The sequence below is a fragment of the Lissotriton helveticus genome, chromosome 2_1, assembly GCF_964261635.1.
Source record: "Lissotriton helveticus chromosome 2_1, aLisHel1.1, whole genome shotgun sequence".
Lineage (NCBI taxonomy): Eukaryota > Metazoa > Chordata > Amphibia > Caudata > Salamandridae > Lissotriton > Lissotriton helveticus.
Window position 1 is genome coordinate 880,565,523 of NC_136059.1, and position 22,752 is coordinate 880,588,274.

General features: G+C 46.2%; 1 protein-coding gene across 1 annotated transcript in view; it reads left to right on the top strand.

Moving 5' to 3' along the window:
• SLC27A6 (solute carrier family 27 member 6) overlaps positions 1–22,752 on the top strand; it is a 504,875-nt gene that overhangs the window by 211,738 nt on the left and 270,385 nt on the right. Inside the window, exon 4 of the mRNA XM_078675611.1 lies at positions 18,169–18,293. Within this exon, the coding sequence (XP_078531737.1) occupies positions 18,169–18,293 (125 nt within the window). The remainder of the gene's footprint in view (positions 1–18,168; positions 18,294–22,752) is intronic.

Sequence of the window (22,752 nt, forward strand, 5' to 3'; positions counted from 1 at the left end):
TAGGTGTCAACTTTGTTGGCATGTATAGTCGCTCAGAGTTCTAATCGTTCCTTTTTCTCATGCCTCTTGCCAGTTCTTTCCAAGTTTTCATGAACCGCTAGCAGCATAAAAGTTGAGATTGCCTCTGTCTTATACTGACCAGGATACTGGATCCTTGTTCTGAAATGGAAAAATGGTCTTCAAAATCTCCATGCCTCAGTGGGGTACTTTAGTGAAGCAGATAAAGCTTAACACATGAGAGGAGGCTTGCAGGTTAATCTGGATGCAACACAACACAGCCATTGCAATTACTCTAAAGGTGGAGTCGCAACAGGATTTATTACAAAAGAAATTACTTCCAAGAGGATTAGCGTTGGTAACATTTGCAAGTTATACTTATGGTAGAAAGTAAAACAAACAGTAGTGAAAATAAGACCCAAAACATGAAACTAACACTGAACATCCAAACTATACTGGAAAGTTGCTCTTTGATCTCATTAAAACATGATGTGATCATAAAGCTGCTCCTAAACCATTGTTTGTAAACCTAAGTACTGCTTTGCTTGCAAACTGAAAATTTTCAACTAATCTTATTCAGTGGGAGTAGATTAGAATTCCTTTTTCTTTAAACTTTATCATTGTTAGGTCAGAAAATTATACAAATGAAAAAGTCCACTCTGTGGGTAAACATTGAATAATGAGGAAGGTGTATCAACATAACCGCCAGGGCCATTTGGCAACAGTAAGCACATTACAATGACATAAAGGAGTCTCAAAACAGGGGGTTTAGGGTAGCAGGAGAAATGGTCATGGATCAGAGCTGCCGCAGCAGTCCACGCTTGGGTGTGGTGGCATACAAGCGGCAACACCTACATAAGTACAGCATCATTTCAAATTGGTCTTGGACAGTGGGCTCCAGAGATAGCAGGTAATCCCGAAGAGGCTTCCAGCTGTCTTTAGGCCAGGCAGTAGGGTCCTGCGACAAGGCATAGATTTCACTGGTGGTATCACAGTATGTTAGGCTGTTCAACCAAGCAATAACGGTTGGTCAACGTCTACCACCCCAATGTAAAGCAATCCCTCGCTTTGCCAGCAGCAAAGCTATAGCAGTGAACCTGCAGACTCCCCATAACCCAGCAAGACCAGAAGTGGGTCAGGAATAAGTTTGGTTCCTATCATTTAAGAGAGCCAGTGAATACTGCATGCCAAAAACCGCTTACATGACTGCATGTCCATGTCATGTGTGCAAAATCGACCCCGTCAGCAAGGCATTTGGGAGATCTAGAGGGTCTAATGGGGTCAATTCTAGCCAGCGCACTGAGTGTGGTATATGCTTCACATAGAAATGTATAATGTATGAGTTTGTCTCTATGTTTAGAAGAGACAAGCTTGGTTGGTGGTAACAGTAGTACCCCATTTTATCAGTCAGGGGTTGTCCCAGTTTGTGCTTCCAAGTCTCTCTAAGTTTCCCATCTCTCATTGGCAATAGAGCTATGCTGGCCCGGTACCGTTTGGAAACCAACCCCCCCCCCCCTTCTGTGTGGGTTATCAAAGTGGGGAAAAGCAAAACACACAAGATGATGGACTGAATGTTGCACAATGACAAAACATTCACCCCCAGTCACAGATCTGGGCTTAATCCATCGTTATTTTGCTCACCAAGCCACCCCAGTTCAGACATGGCCATATGCAGATCAGTCTTGACCCTGTGCCTCATGGGAACAGTCCAGCCCGAACTGCAAAGCTACGTCTTCCCTGAACCGGAATCAAGCATCCTAGGACCGGTTTCTGGCTATCCGCCGTCTTCAGCCAGGATAGCTTGTCTCCAGTGGATGTAGGGTGAACAGCAAAACACACAAGATGATGGACGGAATGTTGTACATCAAAGGGGGGGACCTCCTCTTGGGCGAGAGGATACCTGGGCACGCAGCAAGCTATGTATGCCCTGTAGTACAAAATGGTCCAAGTAAGTAGCAATCATAAACTGAGCATCATTGGAATGTGACCATCATGAAAAAGATCTCTGAATGTGTTCAGGTTGTGCTGTAACAACGTACGCTGGACTAGTTCTCCTCTGTGATGGAGAGCCATTGGTTGTCCGCCAATGGCATTGCAGAGCAATAGCGGAGATTCCCTCCTTCCCCCCGAGTAGTTGGATAAACTTCCTCCATGCCCAACTGATAGTTGAAAGCGTTTGGATGTCAGTGGAGTCCAGCGGGAGGCCCTTTGGGAGAATGGCGTGCAATAGCACCAGACCTGCTTTCTCTCTCTCAGGCTTGACATAGGGGAGCCACGCATCTGAGTGGTACCAATGATAAACAAAGTGACACTGTGTGGCAAGGTAGTAATGGTGAAAATAAGGTACACCAAAACCTCCACGATCATAAGGGAGCACTGACGTTTTCCAGCCGATCCGGGGGCTACAGCCAGCCCAGATGAGCTGCTGCAAGATGCTCCTCATGGGTTGGTAAGAGGAATGGGTATGTTTAAGAAGAGGTACAAAAATCGGGGGAGCACAACCATTTTAATGATTGCGGTACGACCCGCTATAAAAAGTGGGACTTGTCTATGGCTGGGCTATAGTTGAAACGTATTACTTGGTCATTTTTGCTGTGCAATATAATGTCTGAATACTTAACTGGACTGTCCCACCAGGTCAGGGGGAATTCACATGTTACAGGAGTTGTGGCGTCAGTGAGTGGGATAACTAGTTTATGTTAAGGTGGTAGAATACGCATAATCTAACAATTTCCTGAGTAATTCAGGCATGTTGTCTACTGGATGACGGCCGAATAACAAAATGTCATCAGTATATAGGGAGAAAAGCAAGGGGTCTGGTTTGAAGTGTATCCATGGTCCAGATGTTTCTCCTCGAGAGTCTGAGCTAGAGGGTCCATAGCAATGATGAAAAGAAGCAGTGATGGGGCAGCACTCTCTGGTCCCTCTGGTGATGCTAAAAGAAGCTGTGAGGGAGGTATTGGCCCGTATTTGGGCCACTGGTGGAGAGTATAAAAGCATGACTAACGTGATGAACCTGCGCGGTAACCACAATTTGTGCAGGGTTGCGTGCAAAGAGTCCCATTTTAAAGAGTAGAAAGCCTTCTCTGCGTCAAGGAGGGCCACAGCGGCAGGCAGGCTTGGGGAGATTCTATTCAGCACCGAACAAAATGTGCGCAAGCTCGATGATGTAGAGCGATGAGGAACAAAACCTGATTGCATGGGTGAGATAATCCGGTGCAGTCATAGCGACAACAAATTCGGAAGAATCTTGGCTAGTATTTTATTATCAAAGTTGAATAACAACAAAAGGCAATAGGAATTGCAACACAATGAGTCTTTGCCAGCAGTAGAGTATTCACTGTCTCTTGCAAAGTCGGGGGGAGGACTTCCGAGTCAAAAGATTCTACATACAGTGCCAATAAGTGTGGAGCAATTGGTTTATAGGTCTTATAAAATATCCCCGTGAGCCAGTCTGGACCAGGGGCCCTGAACCTGTGGAGGGAGTCAATAGCCTGTACGATCTCCTTTGCGCGATATTGATTTAATAAGAAATTGCCTCTTTGCATCAGTCATCCAGCAATCTCTGAGAGGTAGTCTGCCAGGGTCGTGTCACCACTAGTTGGGCGGGAAGTATACAAGTGTGCACAATATCGAAGGAGCTCAGTTAGAATACCACCACTGTCAGTCACTCGAGTCCCATTAGACAATTGTAGCTTTGGTATAGAACTGCTGCCCTAGGGCAGGTGGAGTAGCCTTGCCAACGTATGGCCTGGACGGTCATTCTCCCTGTATCGTTGAGCCCTGGCGTATTTACCCAGGTAGGTCGCCTCCCGCTCAGCCAACTCCTGTTTCTCGTCTAAAAGTGTACCACAAAGATATAAATGGGGCCCGTAGCGTTGTTGAATGTCCACTCACTCAATCAATATTAGTCAGTTTGGCTTTGTTGGACCTGACCCTTTTTTGCAGTGTTCTACCCAAACCTTTTGCCTTCCTCCTGTATTTTTTCTGACCTATTTTTGTTGGTTTTATGACACTGCTGAAGAGTGCAAAAGTGCATGTGCTTTCTCCTGTAAACCGGTTAAGATTGGTATACACCTGTTTGGCATATTTAATTTACCTGTAAGTCCCTTGAACAGTAGTATCCTATATAATACACAGGGCCTGTAAATTAAGTGCTACTAGTGGGCCTCATGCGCTGCTTGCGCCACCCATACAAGTAGACTTTCAGACCTGTCTCAGGCTTCTGCCAGTGCAGGGCATGCGTGCACAGTACATTACCACAGTGTCTTGGCTTTAACCACTTGGCTGCTAAGGGGTTTTCCCGTCCTGTGCTGCATATTTGTAAATCCCTTTATACATGACGAGTTGACCTTGTCATGAGCACAGCTTAACTGTGCACCATGACGAGTTCACCTTGTCATTAGCATGCAAGTGGTTAAAGTGCTTGCCAAGTTTGAAACACCCCTTTTAATACAGATAGGTTACCCCTAAGATATGCCCTAGGTAGCTCCAGGGGCAGGGTGCTGTGCAGGTAAAAGGTAGGACATGTGCCTTTGTTGTGTGGCATGTCCTGGTAATAACAAATAGCCTATTTGGTTTCACACTGCTGTGAGGCTGCTCCTCTCATAGGTTTGCATTTGGAATGCCTCTATAGGCGTTTCAGTGGAAATTTCTGACATAAAAGGGGTACAATGCCATGTTTGGTATGTTTGGAATAGTGGTGATAAATCCTGCTTATTGGTGAAAGCGGATTTTTTTATTGCTATTTTAGAAATGCCACTTTTAGAAGTGGTAATTTCTACGTGCTTATGACTCTTTGAGCTTTGCAGCCTAACTCAAATCAACGTTTGCACAAAACAGGCCCCTGTCAGTCTAAACCAGTCACAGAGGCAGCTGAGGTGTGCCCCACTTCTAAAGTTGTTTGAAGTTACCTCCAGAACAAATACATATGAAGTATAAGCACAGGGGTTCTGACCCCATGATTTTAGGCACTATGTGGTACTTGTAAGCGGACACTGCTGGCTCTACATGCCGCACGAGAGGATTGCTGTACTGTCAGGAAAACCGCCACTTGGACTTTACTTTGTTGTGCTGACCTGCTGGAAGGGCTGCCTCTTTGGCCCCAGTGGCTGTGTGTGCTGGCCTTCTGCTTACTTTCTTGATCCTGAGCGCCCACACAGCGCACTCACAGGAGGTCAGCATGAGGTGAGCGCTGTGGACTGCTCCTGGCCATTCCCTGGAACTTGTGCCTCACTTCTTGGCCTAGTAGAAGTGTGTGGTGGGCACTTCTTCCCTTCCAGCGCATGTTGAGTGCTTTTGTGTTTGAAACACACCAGACCGTCTGTGCAGCCGCCCTGCTCCCCCCTATGGCTGTGCCCCCGTCAACATTAGCATTGGGAGCACAACCTTATTTCACAGAGGATAAGTGCAATGGTTGATGTGGGTGGTGTCTTTCCTGTGTGGCCAGGGCCGCACTGCCCACCGAGGTGCCATGTCACAAAAGGCTCTGGATTGGGTGTTCCCGGGCCCCGCCTCTCCACAGTGTTCATCTTGGGCCGTGTGCTCCTGAAATCGGAGCCGACCCGCAGCACGAACTGCAGGGCACCCGCATGGTTGCAGGGCTGATTGTCGGGCCTGGCCTGCCGCAGAGAAGGTGTTCTCCATTACAGATGCAAGTCGAGGGGGAGCACCTACACATTTTCGGATTTTCAGCCTACAGCTGCAACCTAACTCTCTCAGCCTCCGGTGACTGTTGAGTTGGGACTGAGCTGCACAGCACGTTCACAGGCAGCTGCTTTGTGATTATTTCATATGCAGGGGACCGGGGCGGGGGGGTCTCCACAACGACGGCAGTAGGCGTGTGTCCCCTCCCCCTGATGAGACATAACTTGGTGGAGGCAGCTTCTGTTGTTGGCAGTACGGGGTAATCCTTAACCGAAGTTCCTGGTAGGGTGACCAACTGGCATTGGTGCAAATTCAGGACGGTGAGTGTAAACATTCAGGACAAAGGGTCAAAATTCAGGACAGGAGGTCAAAATGCGGGACAAAACTTCAGGACAATTGGATAAGTTTTACAGACACATCAGAGGTTGTGCAATAGTATATAAGTAAGCCCAGCCATATCCAAACATATTCAACCATTTGCAAACCTATCCATCATGTATCCTTCCATCTATCATTTCACTCATCCATCCCTTCATTCATCCTTTCACTCATCCATCCATTATCCATCCACCCTTTCACCCTAGCTATCTGTGCACTCATCCATCGACTCTTCTACCCATCCATCCATTCAGCCATTTACCCTTTCACCCATCCTTTCACTTACTCATCCATCCACCCAGTCACTTATCCTTTCACCCATCCACCCTTTCAGTCATCCATCCATCCTTCCTTTCTCTCTCCATCTACCCTTTCACTTAGCAAGCCTTCCTTCCATCCACCCACCCATCTACTCATCCACTCATGAATCCATCCATTGACCCTATCACTCATCCATCCTTTCCCTCATCCATTTATCCTTTCACTCCTTCACTCTATTCATCCTTTTGTCCATCTACCCTCCCTTTCACTCCCTCATCCATCCTTACATCCACCTTTTCACTCATCCATCATCCATTCACCCTTGCACTTATCAATTCATCTATCCATCCATCATTTCACTCATCCATCCACCGACTCATCATCCACCTTTTCACTCATCCATTCTTTCACTCTTCCATCCACCCTTTTACCCATCCAGCTACCCTTCCACCCATACATCCAGCTATTTACCTTTTCTCTTGCATCCTTCCACTCACTCATCAATCCATCCATCCTCTCTCATTATCCATCTATTCAATCTTTCATTCATCCATTCACCCTTTCACTAATTTATCCAGCCAGCCAGCCATCAACCCATCCCTTCACTTACTAACTCGCACACCTTTTCATATTAATTTTGAGCTGGGCCTTTTTGAGGAGAGGTCCATCAAGAACTTCACCCTCGCTGCAGGAGCCATTCCAGGACTGGGACAGAAGCCACCACAGGGGGGGACAGGAGCCACCAAAGGTGTGGGGGACAGGGGCCACCACATGGGGGGGACAGGAGCCATCACTGGGGGGGGGGGTTGGGGGGATAGAGCAATCACAGGACGGGGAACAGGATCCACTAGGGTGGGCACAGGGGAGGGCATGCAGTATTCTATTATCATCTTGGTCTCTTCCAGAGTGGGGTAGGGCTCCTCACGCCCTCCTGGACAAGACAACGAGAAGACAAGCTCTCTTTCCAAAATGTTAGTTTTGCCATCCCCCACCGTGATGTACACTACTTAAAGGACATACTCCAAGAGAACTGATTTAACTGATTGTCCTCCATACTTTGTTAAGGTTGTGCCATTTCTTTATTTTATTACATTATAGACTGCATGTTTTAAGAACAGAGGTTTGTTTACAATTTAGTGACCGTAATTAAGCTCTGTGAAGAGAACCATGTGCTGCCTTGGTGTAATCAGGGTCGGTTCTAGGATGTTTTGGGCCCTAGACAGAAAGGTAATGTGTGAGGCCCCTCTAAATTGCAGAGACATGACCATTCAAGGCTGTTTGCATCTGAATAGATTCCCCTGCTCCTTAAGCTGCAGCCCCTCCCTCTGTCACCTTCAAGCACCTCTTAACAATTCAGGGTTGTTTGCATCTGAATAGATGCCCCTGCTCCTGAAGCTGCAGTCCCTCCCTCTCCGTCACCTTCAAGCATCTCTTAACAGCTCATCAAGGGCTGAAGGTGTGAGGGTTGCCATCCCGCTGTGCCTCTCCAAAGCTGCTGGGTATCTGAGCTTTGGTACTGCAACGAAGTCTGTTACACCCGACCTCAACAGCATCGGAGTCAAGAAGGGGGGTGGGTGGAAGCTGTGCCGGCTTTAGGGTGGTGCGACCGGTGCCCGGTTAAAATTACGGACAAATGGCATCCATTAAAGAATCCTGTACGGACAAGTACAGACGGCCGAAATTATGGACTGTCTGTGAAATTTACGGACGGCTGGTCACCCTAGTTCCTGGTGTGTGTAGGCCAAGAATTTTAGGATGTCTGCTAAGAGGCATGCAAGTGCTGCTGTGCCCTGCACCTGGTGCCTATTTACCATATAGAGCGTAGCAGGAGTGCAGATGCACTGTGGCCTGCCTATGGTGACAAGTGAAGATTCATGTGATTCATTACTACATACTGCATATCTGTGATGTTGCCTGGTGATTAGGGGTCTCTTTCATTTTATGGTGTTGTGATGTATGTTGTTTTCACCCCCATTTCCAGGACTGACATGGTATGCCCATCAGCCATGAGTTAAGCCATGAGTTAAGTATGACCTATCCTGCTTTTTATGCCCTGATGTTAAGATTTATGTCGTTTCAGGCCCTATGATGAGAGGGTATTGAGAATCAATTCAGGATGATATTTTAATGACATGTGCAGCATATCAGTATTTGCTTTATTGCATTAACTGTGATGTGATGAAAATTGCTTAACTGCAAAAGGAACAATTGATGGACGGAATGCTGAACAATGCTAACATTCACCCCCAGTCACAAGCATCTGGGTTTAATCCATCGTTCTTTAGCTCACCACGCCACCCCAGTTTGCACCCAGCCGTATGCAAATCAGTCTTGACCCTGTGCCACATGAGAACAGTCCAGCACGAACTGCCAAGCCAGGTCCTCCCTGGACCTGAAACAAGCATCCTGGGACTGGTTTTGGGGCACCACCCCTCATCAGCCAGGCTAGCTTGAATCCAGTAGCGCAGTGAACACGGGACCCATGTCTGGGCATACCCTTCCCACTAAGGGCGAAAATGCAAAAGAAACAATTGATGGACGGAATGCTGAACAATGCAAATATTGACCCTCAGTCACAAGGATCTGGGTTTAATCCATTGTTCTTTTACTCCCCACGCCAACCCAGTTTAGACCCAGTCCAAAGTGGAATGGCATGGGAAGCAAACAAACAATGGATTTAGGCCCAGATCTCTGTACTGGGGTGAATGTATGACATTGTTCTGCATTTTTTGCTAATGCTTAGCTGGTAAAGTGATTTATGATTTATGTGATTTTGTTTTTTGTGGTATATACAATATATATGAGAATTTATAAGTACTACTGTGTGGAGTCTCATTTGTGGTGTATGTATTGTCACTGGTGTGTGTGTGTGTTTCGCAAATACTGTACACATTGCCTCTGGGTGAAGCCTGACTGCACTGCCAAGCTACCAAGTGGCTGAGCAGGGGGTTATCTTGGGTGTGTAACTCCCTTCCCCTAACTAGAGTTGTGGGTTCTTCCTTGCTTAGGTGCCTACCCTAGCCAACCAGAAACCCTGTTTCTAATAGGCTTCTATACAAGCCAAACTATTACATAGATCCCACAGCACCCCTGCATGTTTGGATGCACATACCCCACAAATGTAAGCCTTGAAGGCCTCCTACAGAGTTGCCTGTTTTGTTACAGAGCCTGGTTGTGTTCCAATTATTTTGCAATGGAGTGGTGTAGAACAGAACAACTAGTCATGCAGTGTAGTGCATGTAAAGTGCCATTGGCGGTGCAAACCCTCTCCGAAAGTTATCTATAGCACCTTCTGGACTGGGGAGTGATCAGAGAGCGTGCTGCGCCGAAAATGGGTCACACTGCTTGACCATGGGGCGACAGTTGCTGAGATGAACCAGTAGTCCATATGGATTCATGTGTTGTGTGGAGCAGAATAGAATGTGTATCCGGGAGTAGAAGTGTGGTGCAGATGCATCTTGAAGACCCATAATGAATGTGGTTTGCCACACTGATCTTCAGCAGTGGTGTCTAGTAGGGGGTCAAGAATCATGTTAAGGTTGCTCACCATAATAATATGATCAGCATCTATGCATCCCAACAGGGACATGGGGTGTTGGAAGAAATCTGGGGAGTCAACATTTGGGGCATATACATTAACTAACAACAACCGTTGACTCGCCAAGCTTCCTGCAACTATGACGTGCCTGCCATCTTCATTGAGAAGCCTAGCAGAAGGGTGAAAATGGAGAATTTTATGTATTGAGGTACACACTCCCTGAGAATATGTACTATAACCCGAAAAGTATCTTTGGGGGCCCCAAGAGGATGCAAAGGTGTGTGAGTTCCGAGGAGGGAAACTTGTCTCCTGTAAGAATGCACTGTTTGTGCCATGTCTGGTAAGGTAATGTAGTACCTGCTTGCCCTTGCGAGGGTTGTTGAGGCCTCTAATGTTCCACGATAGGAAAGTGAGTTCAGCCGTCATCTTGTAATGAGAATGTGGTGTGCTTGTAGCACATAATTATAGTGGCTCTTTCCTGTGAAGCAGGTCGACAAACATAAATAAATGCCATAACAACAATCGCCTTCCTCCCTCCAGCCACACTAGACACAAAGCTTCCAGCGGATCGCGGAACATTCAATTAATAAAAACATAAACCCCAGTAAACATCAGGGTGGTGTAAACCTCGGGTGTGCAATGCTGCGGCAAACGAACCCTAATTACAAGTGAGTCTTAAACAATGGGAAATAGAAGTGGGTTTCAGCATTTTAATGGGATAAAGGAGAAATCTGGTTGCAGGAACATATAAGGCTGTACTATGCCATAGGTGGGACTGCCAGGGAAGTTCAGTGACAGCAGCCCCAGCGTGTGTGATCAGAGATGACTGTCAATTGGTGGGAAAAGGTCTGCATTTGCAAAGGGGTGCAGGTCCAGGGGAGAGCGTTCAAGTGTATCTCGGCGAGGGGGAGAACTCTCCTTGGGATACTGTTTGCAGAAGGTGATTGCATCAGCTGGGGTATAAAAAAAACGGGCCTTGCCATGAAGATCGATTCGAAGGCAGGCAGGGTTGTGCATACCATATTTCAGGGCCAATTTCCTCATCATGGATTTGGCTTCCGCAAATTTGTTGTGCATCCTGCACTAACATTGTGAAGTCCGGGAAGAAGGAGATAGTGGAGACCTGGTACGGTATCGGGCCCTGTTCACGTGCCATTTGAAGTGCTGTATCCTGACTCCGGAAATAATGTAGACTGGCAGTAATAGGATGCGATGGGGCACCGGGAGGTGGACGCCAGCAGAGAGACTAATGGGCCCGCTCCATCTCGAAAGTTGCTGTAAAGCTTTGGCAGCCAAAAGGTTCAGCAAGAAGGCTCTCAACAAACCGATCAGGGCGGCCTGTATCCTTGGATTCCGCTATGCGCAGTATGCAGAGGTTGTTGCAACAGGATCTTGCTTCCAAATCCTTGTTCTTGCTGGCTTCAGTTCTGAGGAGACGCTCTACTTGCTTCAGCTGCTTGATAACCGTCGCAGCACCATCTTTTAGGCTCGATATACGCTTTTCTGCACCATCTAATTTTATGTTCTGGCAATCTAGGCTTTCTCGGATATGGTTGAGCCTGCAACAGCCTTCATAGAGAAAAAGGAGGAGTGCACATTACTGCTTTTTCCGGCCCTGGGGCCGACCAAACAGTCAGTACCCACACAGTGGGCAAAGCCACTACCCCCCTGCCCTCGAGCAGGACCGCCCGTCCACCCGCCCCCAACCAGGCACTTCTACTTCCTCGCAGTGCGAGAAGAAGAAACATAAATGGTAGTTTTACCATTTATGTTTCTGCCTTCTCGCACTGCGTGAAAGCAGTCGGGTGACGCCCCCACGCCCCAATGGGGAGCCCCCGCTGATAGTCTTTCCCAGTGTATATCACAACATGTACCTCTCTTCTGTTTCTGCTTCTGGTTACAATAAGCAACTACAACTAAAAGTTAAGATTTAGTTGTTGTAGTTGCTTATTGTAACCAGATCCCAGCCATGGAGATCCTATGAAGTCTAACTGCAAACTGACATTTTGTGGATATAGTACAATATGTTGCCTAAAAATATGACCCTTTCAGTTAAACTTGATGCTGGAAGTAAAGAACATGTCTTTGTTAAGTCAGTTCAGTTCATAAGCTTTATTCGATTATTCAATAAACAATCATAAAAGCACACAGAATCAAAAAAGTCACAGTAAAATTGTTACAAGGTAAAAGAATTACAATATATTACAAAAAATTGGGACACTCGGATGGATGCAATGCTATGGGCCTAGCAGCAACTAATTATACGAAGAGCAATGTTAAAATTCCAGGCTTTTTCTAATGGACACTGATTTTAAAATAAAGGTTGCAGTAAAAAAACAGATATCCGGGGTAGCAAGTGCAAAAAGTAATCTCAAGGCAGTAGCAATTGTAGACACAGAGTATTTCTTAAAAAGAGGTTTGAGATAGCAGATACGAAGGTGCATATACAGTGGACAAATTAGCATAAAGTGCAACGTGCTAGGTTTGGTGGTACCATCACATGGGCATGGTGTTGAAGTAAAGGTTTTCATCTTTGGGAATGCCACCAGGTTATGAACAATGCCTAGTCTCAACCTTGTGAGGAGGAACTGGTGAGACCGTTTAGTAATTACTTTTAAATACTTAGGCATGCCATAACCTTCCTCCTTGTTGGAAAAATAAAAACATGAGTTATAAAATGGCTGCTTTGTTATTTACGCCTGTTAGATTTGCTCTCCAAAAAAACACCTTTGAGCACCTGTTTAGGTATGTTAATGGCACATAAGGGGTCACTATGAACGTCCAGGTCAAAAATTTCCTTATAGGAAGTTAAAACATAGTTTAACCAGGGGATCTGGCGGGCTTTGTCCAAGCGAAGACAGTCTTGAATTATTCGCAAGGTAAATCCAGTTTCGTCCTTAGCCCAAATTGACCTCCATGCCATAAGGGGGTCTTAATCCTGTTAGGTCAGTCAAGTATTCCAGCCCCACCTCTTTATGGATCAGTTCAGTGGATGCCGAGGGAGGGAGACAGAGGAGTCTCTTAAGAAATAGGTTTTCGGCTACTTGTAGGTCATCTTGGTTCCAATGTCCCCACACTCCTGATCCATAAAGGGCAATCGAAGCACATCTGTGCCGGTAGACATTCAACATATCAGGGATGCGACGACTGCCTAATTTAGAAGCGAAGCGAAAAACTCCTGAGGACCCCTTTCCCATCTTGGCCTTAACATTGAGTAGCTCCGGTGCCCACGACCCACTGTTATTAAAAGTTATGCCTAGATAACAAAAATTGTCCACAACCTCGATTCGATGTTCCTCGAACTGAAATGATTTAAGATGGTTTACCTTTTTCCCACAAGCCATGATAAGTCTTGGAGTTATTGATTTTTAGTTTCCTTCCTTGAATAAAATCATAAAAGTGATTCATAAGTTTTTGAAGACCTATTGGAGTTCTCGAAAGTAGGACAGTATCATCTGCATAAAGCAGTACCGGTATTGGTTGACCCTCAACTTGAGGAGCGTCCGCTTGGACCCTCTTCAAGTCGGACTTCATAGAATTTATAAAAAGGGAGAAAAGTAGCGGGGCCAAGACACAACCTTGCCTAATGCCGGATTCAACCTTGATCTTCTTCGTGCATTCCCCCGCTTGCCCAAAACGGATCTGGGCTGACAACTTATTGTAAAGTCTGGCTAGAAAATAGATTATTGCTGCCGGGGCTCCCATTTCGAGTAAGGTGGACCACAAGAGAGTATGGTCCACCAAATCAAAAGCACTGGAAAGGTCTGCAAAACAGAGAAATAGAGAGCCCTGTTTAGCTTTAGTGTATTTCCCTATAATAAGATCTAAATTAATACACTGCTCGATTGTGCCGAGACCCTTCCGAAAACCAAATTGGGAGTCCGCAAGGATATTATTGGCTTCGGCCCAATCCTCCAATCATAACAGTAAGACCCTACTCATAATTTTTAACGAGGAATCCAGAAGGGAGATAGGGCTGTAGTTCTTGGCCTCTCCTCTATCTCCCTTCTTATAAATCGGTAAAATTATGGTTTCACTCCAGGTAGAGGGAGTACTATCGTTAGCGGAGGCATTAAACACCTGGGTCAGTAGGGGGCTCCATAGTGCCAGATCGGTTTTGTACAGATCAACCGGAACTCCGTCCGGTCCTGGGGCCTTCCCCCCCTTGCTGTTACGGATGGCATTATCTACTTCTTGTAGTGTAATCCCCAGGGGTTGTTTAAGTCCTGTAATATCAGCACTAATACTAGCCTGTATCTCCCCAGCTGGATCAAAGATTCCTGTAAAATATTGTACCCAGTTATCCGCACTAACCTGGGCAGTTAAAACTGGAAATTCCTCCTTTTGGAGGAATGGGCTGTTGACAGTACTCCAGAATAACTTACTGTCACGCAGCTCTGCCGCTTTGGTCAAGTTGTCCCAGGCTTGCTCCCTAAGCTCCTGTTTTCTACGGGTCAACTGGTGTTTATAGGTCACCCTAAGAAGTGTAACGGCATCCCTATCTCTAGGGTGGCTTGACAATGCCCTCTTTAGTTCTTGTAGCGAATTCGTGCAGTCTCTGCCGAACCATCCTAAAGCTGCCCTCTTGGATATACCCTTAGTAATAGTGAGGGACCTTTTAATTATATCGCCGAGTTTCTCAAAATCTGCAAAAATGCACCAGGGGGCAGCATCAAAATCAAGACAGCGGAGTAGCTCTTCAGAACCTGCTCCCGCTATTTTCCGGAGCAGTTTATCAGAATTGTCCCCACACCATTTAATCCGTATACCATTTTGCCTACAAGGGGTAATCTCATCAACAATCCTGCGCTTAAAACTAAACATAGTCCCCCAGATAGACGTCAACATAGTAATGGCATTGTGATCACTAATAACAAAATCAACAATGATGGGGACCGTACAGAGTGGGGCAATATGCACCGATAACAACAGATGATCAATGACGGAGGCTGAATTCCTCCCAACAAAAGTCGGTGCAATATTACCCTCTTTATCCGCAGCAGGTTGGTGGATTAACAAATCAAAATTTAACAAAAGGGTATTAAGGGAGTCGCCATAAGGAGTGTGGATAAAATGAGCCCGGTTCTCCCCGTTATCCCCGTCAAACCCACATACATTTGTAAAAGAGTTGGGGCAAGTCCGGATATTAAAATCCCCTCCCCAGATAATATCGCAAGTCTTACGAATATCACCCCAAAAAAATTTAACAGCTATCTCGAGTTAATCTACAACACAGGTACTCGTGGAATCAAACATATTGTTGTAGTGATTAATTAACAAAGCATCACGGCCCCCTCTTTGTTCCAACCTGAGAATTTGTGAGTGAGATCCTACAGTAAAATGTGATCTCACACGTACTGGAAAGTTCACAGACAATAAAATTACAAGGCCACCTTTTGCCCTACCCATATTGGACTCTTGTGCTAGACAATTGTAGGTCACAAAGCCATCAAAATGGATATCTGTCGTAGACCAGGTCTCCTGTAAACAGAGGATGTCAAACTTGGAGATGGATTCCCTCCAGCCCAGAGACGACACCCTCTGTCGCCAACCGGCGATATTCCAGCTCGCAATTTTAAAACCAGGGGGACAAGAGACAGGCTCTTCGAACCCAGGATCACTTGGGTGCACTAAGGTTGTTAGCGGCTCCTCTGATATATCCAAAGAGATTAGTGGGTGGGAGGCATCAGCTAGATCTGTTTCCAGGGATAGCTCTAGGGGTTTAATGGTGATAGGAGGAGGTGACTTCATAGGGGCTACAGCCATTGGCAAGCACTCTACGGGGGACATTTCATTTATCTCAGCCTCTCCAGCCAATAAACCATTACCAGTGTCGGGGAGGGAGGATCTCGAATCATGGGCTGAGAATAGTCAGTCAACTCCATCTAGACCATCTAGACAACTAAACCGATTAAAATCACAAAAGGGGGGATACTGGGGCAACATGACCGGACTTACATTGAATCTTCTTTGTCTACCCCTCCGCTCAACTCTGGTCCAATCGTCTCTGCCTCTACCATGGTTCATACGACTAGATGGAAAGAAAAAGGACACTGGGAGGGTCTGAATGGTTTAGTCAAAGGACCTATTAAAACCTGCACTGATATGCAAAACGGTTCTAGGGTCTCTGAAACTGACCGTTATACAGTCTCCATTTATGGTCTTAGCAGTTTTACCCAGCCATGGCACCCTCCTTACCATGATGATTTCGTTGTGGAGATGGGCCGGAAGCGGTCTATTCCAGTTAAGCCACCTAACGACTTTACTTTTTAGGGAATTAAAGGTTTCGGCTTCTCCGGCTTCCAACGTAGGAGCTCCCGCTAAGACTACCATGAGACGGTTTGCTTCGGGTGGAAAGTCTGGCAAACGTGGTCTAGGGGCTCTGAGTTCTTTGGCCGGGGGATCTATTTGGCCTTCGACCGGTAACCCAATTGCGTTAGCATTAATTGGTTGCAGCCCAGATATTTGTTGCGTGGGAACATTGTAATTAACCTGAATGGAATCCTGGGGGGCAGGTTTGAATTAGGGCCTCTTTAACTGGTAAGGGACCAGGGATAGTAAGGGTAGTTGGCAAGGTACTCTGGTTACTGGGCTTGTCGGAATTAGCCAATATAGCAGCTGTGACTTTCTCTATATTTGTCAATCTGAGTTCTATCCGCTCTATTTTGGCCTCTAGAGGGACTAGAATCGATTTAAATAGGGCACCCAATCTTTCAAATAATATATCATTGCTAATCAAGGGTTGGGTTGGACTAATTGGAGGGGAAATGGTGTCATGTTGTAACTTCGCTGATTTAGACTTTCTACCAGCTTTCTTATTATAGGTCCTCGTGCGTTTTGCGGTAGCCCCTTCTTTAACCCCCTGGGACAGAATATTATTAATAGTAACATCCAGTTCAGGACAAATGGGTCTAATATTATCAAGGACTAAATTAGTTTCGGGAAGTATTTCGGTAACCAAAAAGTCCATGTCCAGAGAAGCCTGCATGTCAACTTCCGATATGGAGGCGTGGCTGGCCACATCGCTGGTAACTGTATCGACGGGCCTTTCAGGGGTTTTGGCATTAGCTATTGTTCCCAGGGAAGATCTCTTGAAACCCGACAGTTCTTTGGACAGGCGTTTTTCGATGTCTATGATTGTATTTGCTCTAGAAAGAAATTTTTCCATACCTCCACCTGTGGAACCTCCGGCTAGCGAGGTCTTACTCCTCATTTCACGTCCAGCCATGAGAGGCCGGTGAGGCTGGCAGGGGTGGGGGACAACAAATACAAGAGGGGGGCCCGGTACGGTCAAGACTGGTCACGAACGGGCACAAACGGGCCCGGTCTTCGTCCCGCGCGCGCGAGCGTTTGAGGGTTTAAATAGAAAGAGGCGGGGCGGGGAAAAGGCTCCAGCTGCGGCGATAGCCTGGCCGCTGGGAATGCTGGGCCTCGCAGTCCCGGCCCCGTCCTCGATGTCCAGCAGTGATACTCCTCCCCCTCCCACTGGCGCCTCGGGTAGCGCTGCTGTCAATGCTCCTTTTCGGGGGAGAAACAGGATCCCAAAATTAGGGGATAAAAATCCACAGTTCCACACAGCTTGCGAGCGGCTCCCGCGAAGCGGGGCCGCGAGCCGTTTTCAAGCACTGCAGAGAGGCGGGGCGGGGAAGAGGCTCCAGCTGCGGCGATAGCCTGGCCGCTGGGAATGCTGGGCCTCGCAGTCCCGGCCCCGTCCTCGATGTCCAGCAGTGATACTCCTCCACCTCCCACTGGCGCCTCGGGTAGCGCTGCTGTCAATGCTCCTTTTCGGGGGAGAAACAGGATCCAAAAATTAGGGGATAAAGGTCCACAGTTCCACACGGCTTGCGAGCGGCATTGTTAAGTCATTCTGGAGGGCAAATCTCCGTTATGAAAGTAACTAAAAATAGAGTTACAGGAGGGCTGTGCTGCGCCATCTAAAGCATTACAAATAAAAACTGCAAGTTGTTGGCTGCACAACATTAATAAGAAATGGTAAATATCGATGGTACATTTTAGTATTCAGAGTTACATGCATAATCATAGAGGAGACCAAAGTAAGCCACCCTTTGCCTTCCTGGACTGAAATTAATTATTAGAAGAATGCCCTTATATATCTTTGAGGCATTTACAAATTGTAGCTGTGTCTGTGTTTGTATGCAGTGCATGTTCAATATAGATTGAAAAACCAATGCAATAAAACATCTGAAATGCACAGTGAAATTTGACTCCTACTAATTCGACATTAGTTGCATTAAGTTTAAAGAAGGTGTTGAAGTGGTACCTCTGGCAACGCTCTTTCTTCAAATTAGCATGTTTATTAATAAAGATATTTATTATTTTGTTTAAAGGAGCAACTTGTATCTTGAAGAAGAAGTTCTCAGCAAGCCAGTTTTGGGATGACTGTAAAAAGTATGATATCACAGTTATTCAGTACATTGGAGAGATCTGCCGTTACCTTTGCAAGCAACCCAAGGTTGGTATAATCAGTATACTGTCTTCATTCTTCTAAAGTGTGATACTTTCATTTGGTGATGTTTTTATATCCTATCAAATTGTTAACTGCAAGCAGTATCTCATAGTAATACAATGTAGCTAGATGACTGTACTATTTTTCTTATCTAGCATTTGTTTACAATTTAGTAGCATGTGTGCCTCCTGCACCGACCAGTAGTCTCAGTTTGTGTTATTTCAGAAGGAGAAACAGATCACTAAACCCACAAACTGCATATTTGAGAAGACGCAAGGCTCATTCACTTTTTTTTATATAATGACAACAGATAACCTTTTGGTGGACAGTCTTGCTGTTTAGGGAGCTACTTGTAAGATATGTGTAACTGGGCCCGTTTGCTATGGTTGCCAACATAGTTTTAGGGCTGAGAACTGCTACTCAGACACGTTATTGCAAATCCTTGCATGTCTAGTGCTGTACCCAAGAGTATGCAACACAGTTCCCAATGCTCACTACCCTTGCATAGCTGTGTCTCTTCACCAGTTTCCATTTTTACATGGTTTGGTTTTTGTGTGGGATGCATAGTCCCTCTCTTATTCTCCGTGATTCTAGTTATTTTTCTTTTCTCCCTTCTTCACCTGAGGTAAGATTCACCTTAGCCGAGCCATGTCTACAGCACAACAAGCAATTTCAAGTTGCCTGCCCACATAACTGAGTGACAGGACTGTGTCCTAGCTGTTAGGCATACATCAGCTCTGTGTGTGGGCGTTTTGAGATCTGAAGAACTTTATGGTGTGCATACAGAGCAATGATGAATACATATGCTGCAGGAAATGTGAAATCCATTTTAAAGCGGAGTCCATCTGATGGCACGGAGATTCAGGAACCAGGCCATTACGGAGCTACTTTTGTAGGCTGAACATGGCAATTGGCTTTGAGTGGTAAAGCACTTTATTACGTGACCTACTCGCCTTGTTATCTGAATGCTTATTCCAATCCCATCCCATCCCGTTTCTAATGTCCAGGAAATTAATATTGAGTGCCAAGGAGCTGAAAGCCCCTTGGACCTAACTTTCTGCTAAAAAAAATACACTTGCACAATCTGTATGAGCCAGAGTCCTCATCTGGCATGAAGCCCCACACAGCCATTTCTTATATGTCCTATAGTGCATGGCGCCACCATAATGTTACAATACAGGGCTGCATCCTCCTCTCTCCAGGAGTGTGCTTTGGGGGGAAAAGATGCACCCTCCCCCAGTGACTCTGCGAACGTGAGGAAGTACAGCTAGATTTCTATTGGTTTACTCCAGGCCAGTTCCACCCAAAACAGATATTGAACAGGTACAAGTGGGCTTGTTTGTGGGCTTACCCAAAAATGCCTGTCCTGATCTGGGCTGCTCTTCCTCCTCAGCACTCAAGCCGCTTGCTGCCATTTGTTCTTCAAAGGGGAAAGATATCCAAATTGGCAAGAGAGGTGCGGTCATTTCACGAAAGGTACAAGTCAAGTTGCAGGTTCGGTTAATATCTATTGGCACATGAGACAAAGGAAGTCAGTGATGTAGTAATGTTACAGCACCTTCTTAAATACCCTGCCAACTCACTTCTTTGAATAGCCTTGCTGGACTGTGGCTCCAGAGATAAATTCTACTCGGTGTGCATAGCATTAACCGCATTAACCCTGGCTGTACGTTTGTGTGCTGTGCGCATAACATTACTGTTTGTTGTGAGCGGAGTATATTTGGAGGTCAGTCTTTCCTCTTCCAGAATCGAATTCCAAAATCAAATTTTACCATATCAGTTAATACTTAACCACTAAATTACAAAACGTTTAGATCTTACTCATTTTAATACTTGCCCCTGTTCTGCTATTGCAGCATCAGTTACTTCACATTGATGCAGCATGCCTGTTCAGGTGTGGGTACCAGGGCCGGACTGGGAACAGCAACCAGCCCTGGCAGGTTGCGACTCCAACAGCCATGGGAACAGGAGGGGAGGGGTTTGTTAGCCGCTAAGCACTGCTCCTGCTTTTCATACAGAGGGCCGATTTTGCAGCACTGCTGCAAAACCGGCAGCCTATAAGATTAGCGGCCCTGTACGGCCACAAAACCGGCCCGCCCGCCCCTCCGGCCTACCGGGGAAATGCCTGCTACCCTCTACAGCCAGTCCGGTCCTGGTGCGTACTTACTAAAACTGATCAAAGAGATTTAATTAGGAAATAATAAAAGCTGTGGGGGCGTGGCTTGGATCTCATGCAAGATTGTGGTTCCTCTTTGAGCTCATGGGAGTCTGCAGTTCTCCGCAATGCACCCATATTAATTCCAACCCCATTTATGTTCCGAAACGACTGGGTAATGCACTTTGCACTGTGTGCAGGCTCCATACTCATTTTGACGGTCCGATGCATTGGGAATCTATCCAAGGTGTGAGCAGAGGCGGACTCTGTGCTTTCATGTTGGCAGTGCCAAATAAGGTGAGCCAGTAAGGAAGGATTAATTACCTGGCCCGACCGCAACCGCTGCATTCAACCGATCTACAAGATGAGTGCCAGAGATAAATTCAGCAGTGTGTTGAGAGGTACCATCCTTGCCCTCTTGTACCATCTTTCACCTTTTCATTGCGAACTGCACCTTTTGGACGAATTTGGTCTATTGGCACCTTATCAGAAAATGCTCCGGCATATAGAGAGTGAACAGTCACTAACAGCTACCTATTGTCATGTGGATCCCCCTTCAACCATTCTTATAAATAGCCTGTGCAAATCTTTTAATGTCTTGAATGGGTGACGCTCCTGGGTCTGAGTACCTTTCGTCCCTGTTGTCAGTGGCCATGAATGTTCTACTTCTAAGCCTCTACTAAGCTCCTGATGATCTTGCTGCAATTTTTGAGCCTCCCAAGACCCCAACCTCAGTTGTGTAACTTATGTGTTGCCAGAAATGCACTCAGCGGTGTGGAGAGCGGTAATGTTTTAGTGTTCTGGCTGCTTACTACTCCTGAACAACACCCTGTGATCTCAGTACTGCTTGCCAGAGCTTTTATCAGTAGCAACATCTGCACACTGCAAGTTAACAACGTAAACCACCCAGCTCTTTCAAATGATGCCACCTTTTCTTGAAATATAAATTTGCCTTGCTAACCTCTTAACTCCTTTGTCTTGGCAGCGCCTTTGGATAATTGGGCCCATCACCCCTGGTGAGTGACCAAATCAACAGGCTTAATAGATTTCCGTGGTACAAGGGGGAGTGGTGATGGACGGAGCATCTGAACCAATCAAACACTCACACCCAGTCAAAAGATCTGGGTTTAATCCATCACCGTTCTTTAGCCCACTCTGCCACCCCAGTTCAGACATGGCTATATGCAAATCAGTCTGACCCTGTGCCTCATGGGAACAGTCCAGCCCGAACTGCCAAGCCATGCCTTCCCTGGACCGGAAACAAGCTTCCGAGGACCGGTTTCTGGCATTACAGCCGTCTTCAGCCCGGCTTGCTTGAATCCAGTGGCAAAGTGAGCAAGGGACTCACGTCTGAGCATACCCTGCCACACTTATGGCGGCCAAAGCGGTACAAGAGGGGGTGGTGATGGACGGAGCATCTGAACCAATCAAACACTCACACCCAGTCAAAAGATCTGGGTTTAATCCATCACCGTTCTTTAGCCCACTCTGCCACCCCAGTTCAGACATGGCTATATGCCTCATGGGAACAGTCCAGCCCGAACTGCCAAGCCATGCCTTCCCCATAGATTTCCGCAGCTTGTAGACCTCCTTTGCCCCCATTCTGGTTTGAGGTACCTTTGCACTTACTTGATGTATAATAATAGCGATATTGTATCCCTAGATATAGGACCAAAACCACTGACTTATGTCGGATGTCGGTAATCCTGCCTTCCCCATCCAGCACACACAATGTCTTCGCAACTGATTAGCACTGGGACTGGGGACTTTTTTTATGAATCTCGCTAGGTCCTATTCTTACCAATCCCACCTCCGTGCTCAGTATCCTTGAGTGTCACCGTAATACATTTATTTCTCCAAATAGGTGTTCAATTACTTCTAATATTCAGTTCCACTTATAATCACCACGCAAAGCTCACTATCCACTCACTCGTTGTGGCACTCTACTTGTCTACAAATTTAACTATGCATCAATTCCACCTCAATCATTAGTTTGATTCCTGTCCAAAGTAATGATCTAGGGCAACTTTATCATTATGGCGGACTGTATACAACACAGAGATCACAAAGAACACAAAGAGAAAGATGTGAAAGGCAACCTGAAGAGAACAAAACAAGAACCACCGATACCAGACTCACCTGTTAAATATAACACGTTGGAGGCTATATTAAAGAAACTGGAAGCCGTGCATGACATTTCTCAAAATACTAAAAATAACACTGACTTGCTTCAGGTCAAAGTGGTTGGGAACAAGAAACACTTCAAGGACCTAAATATGAGAAACACCAGCTCAGAGGGCAGGATTAGCA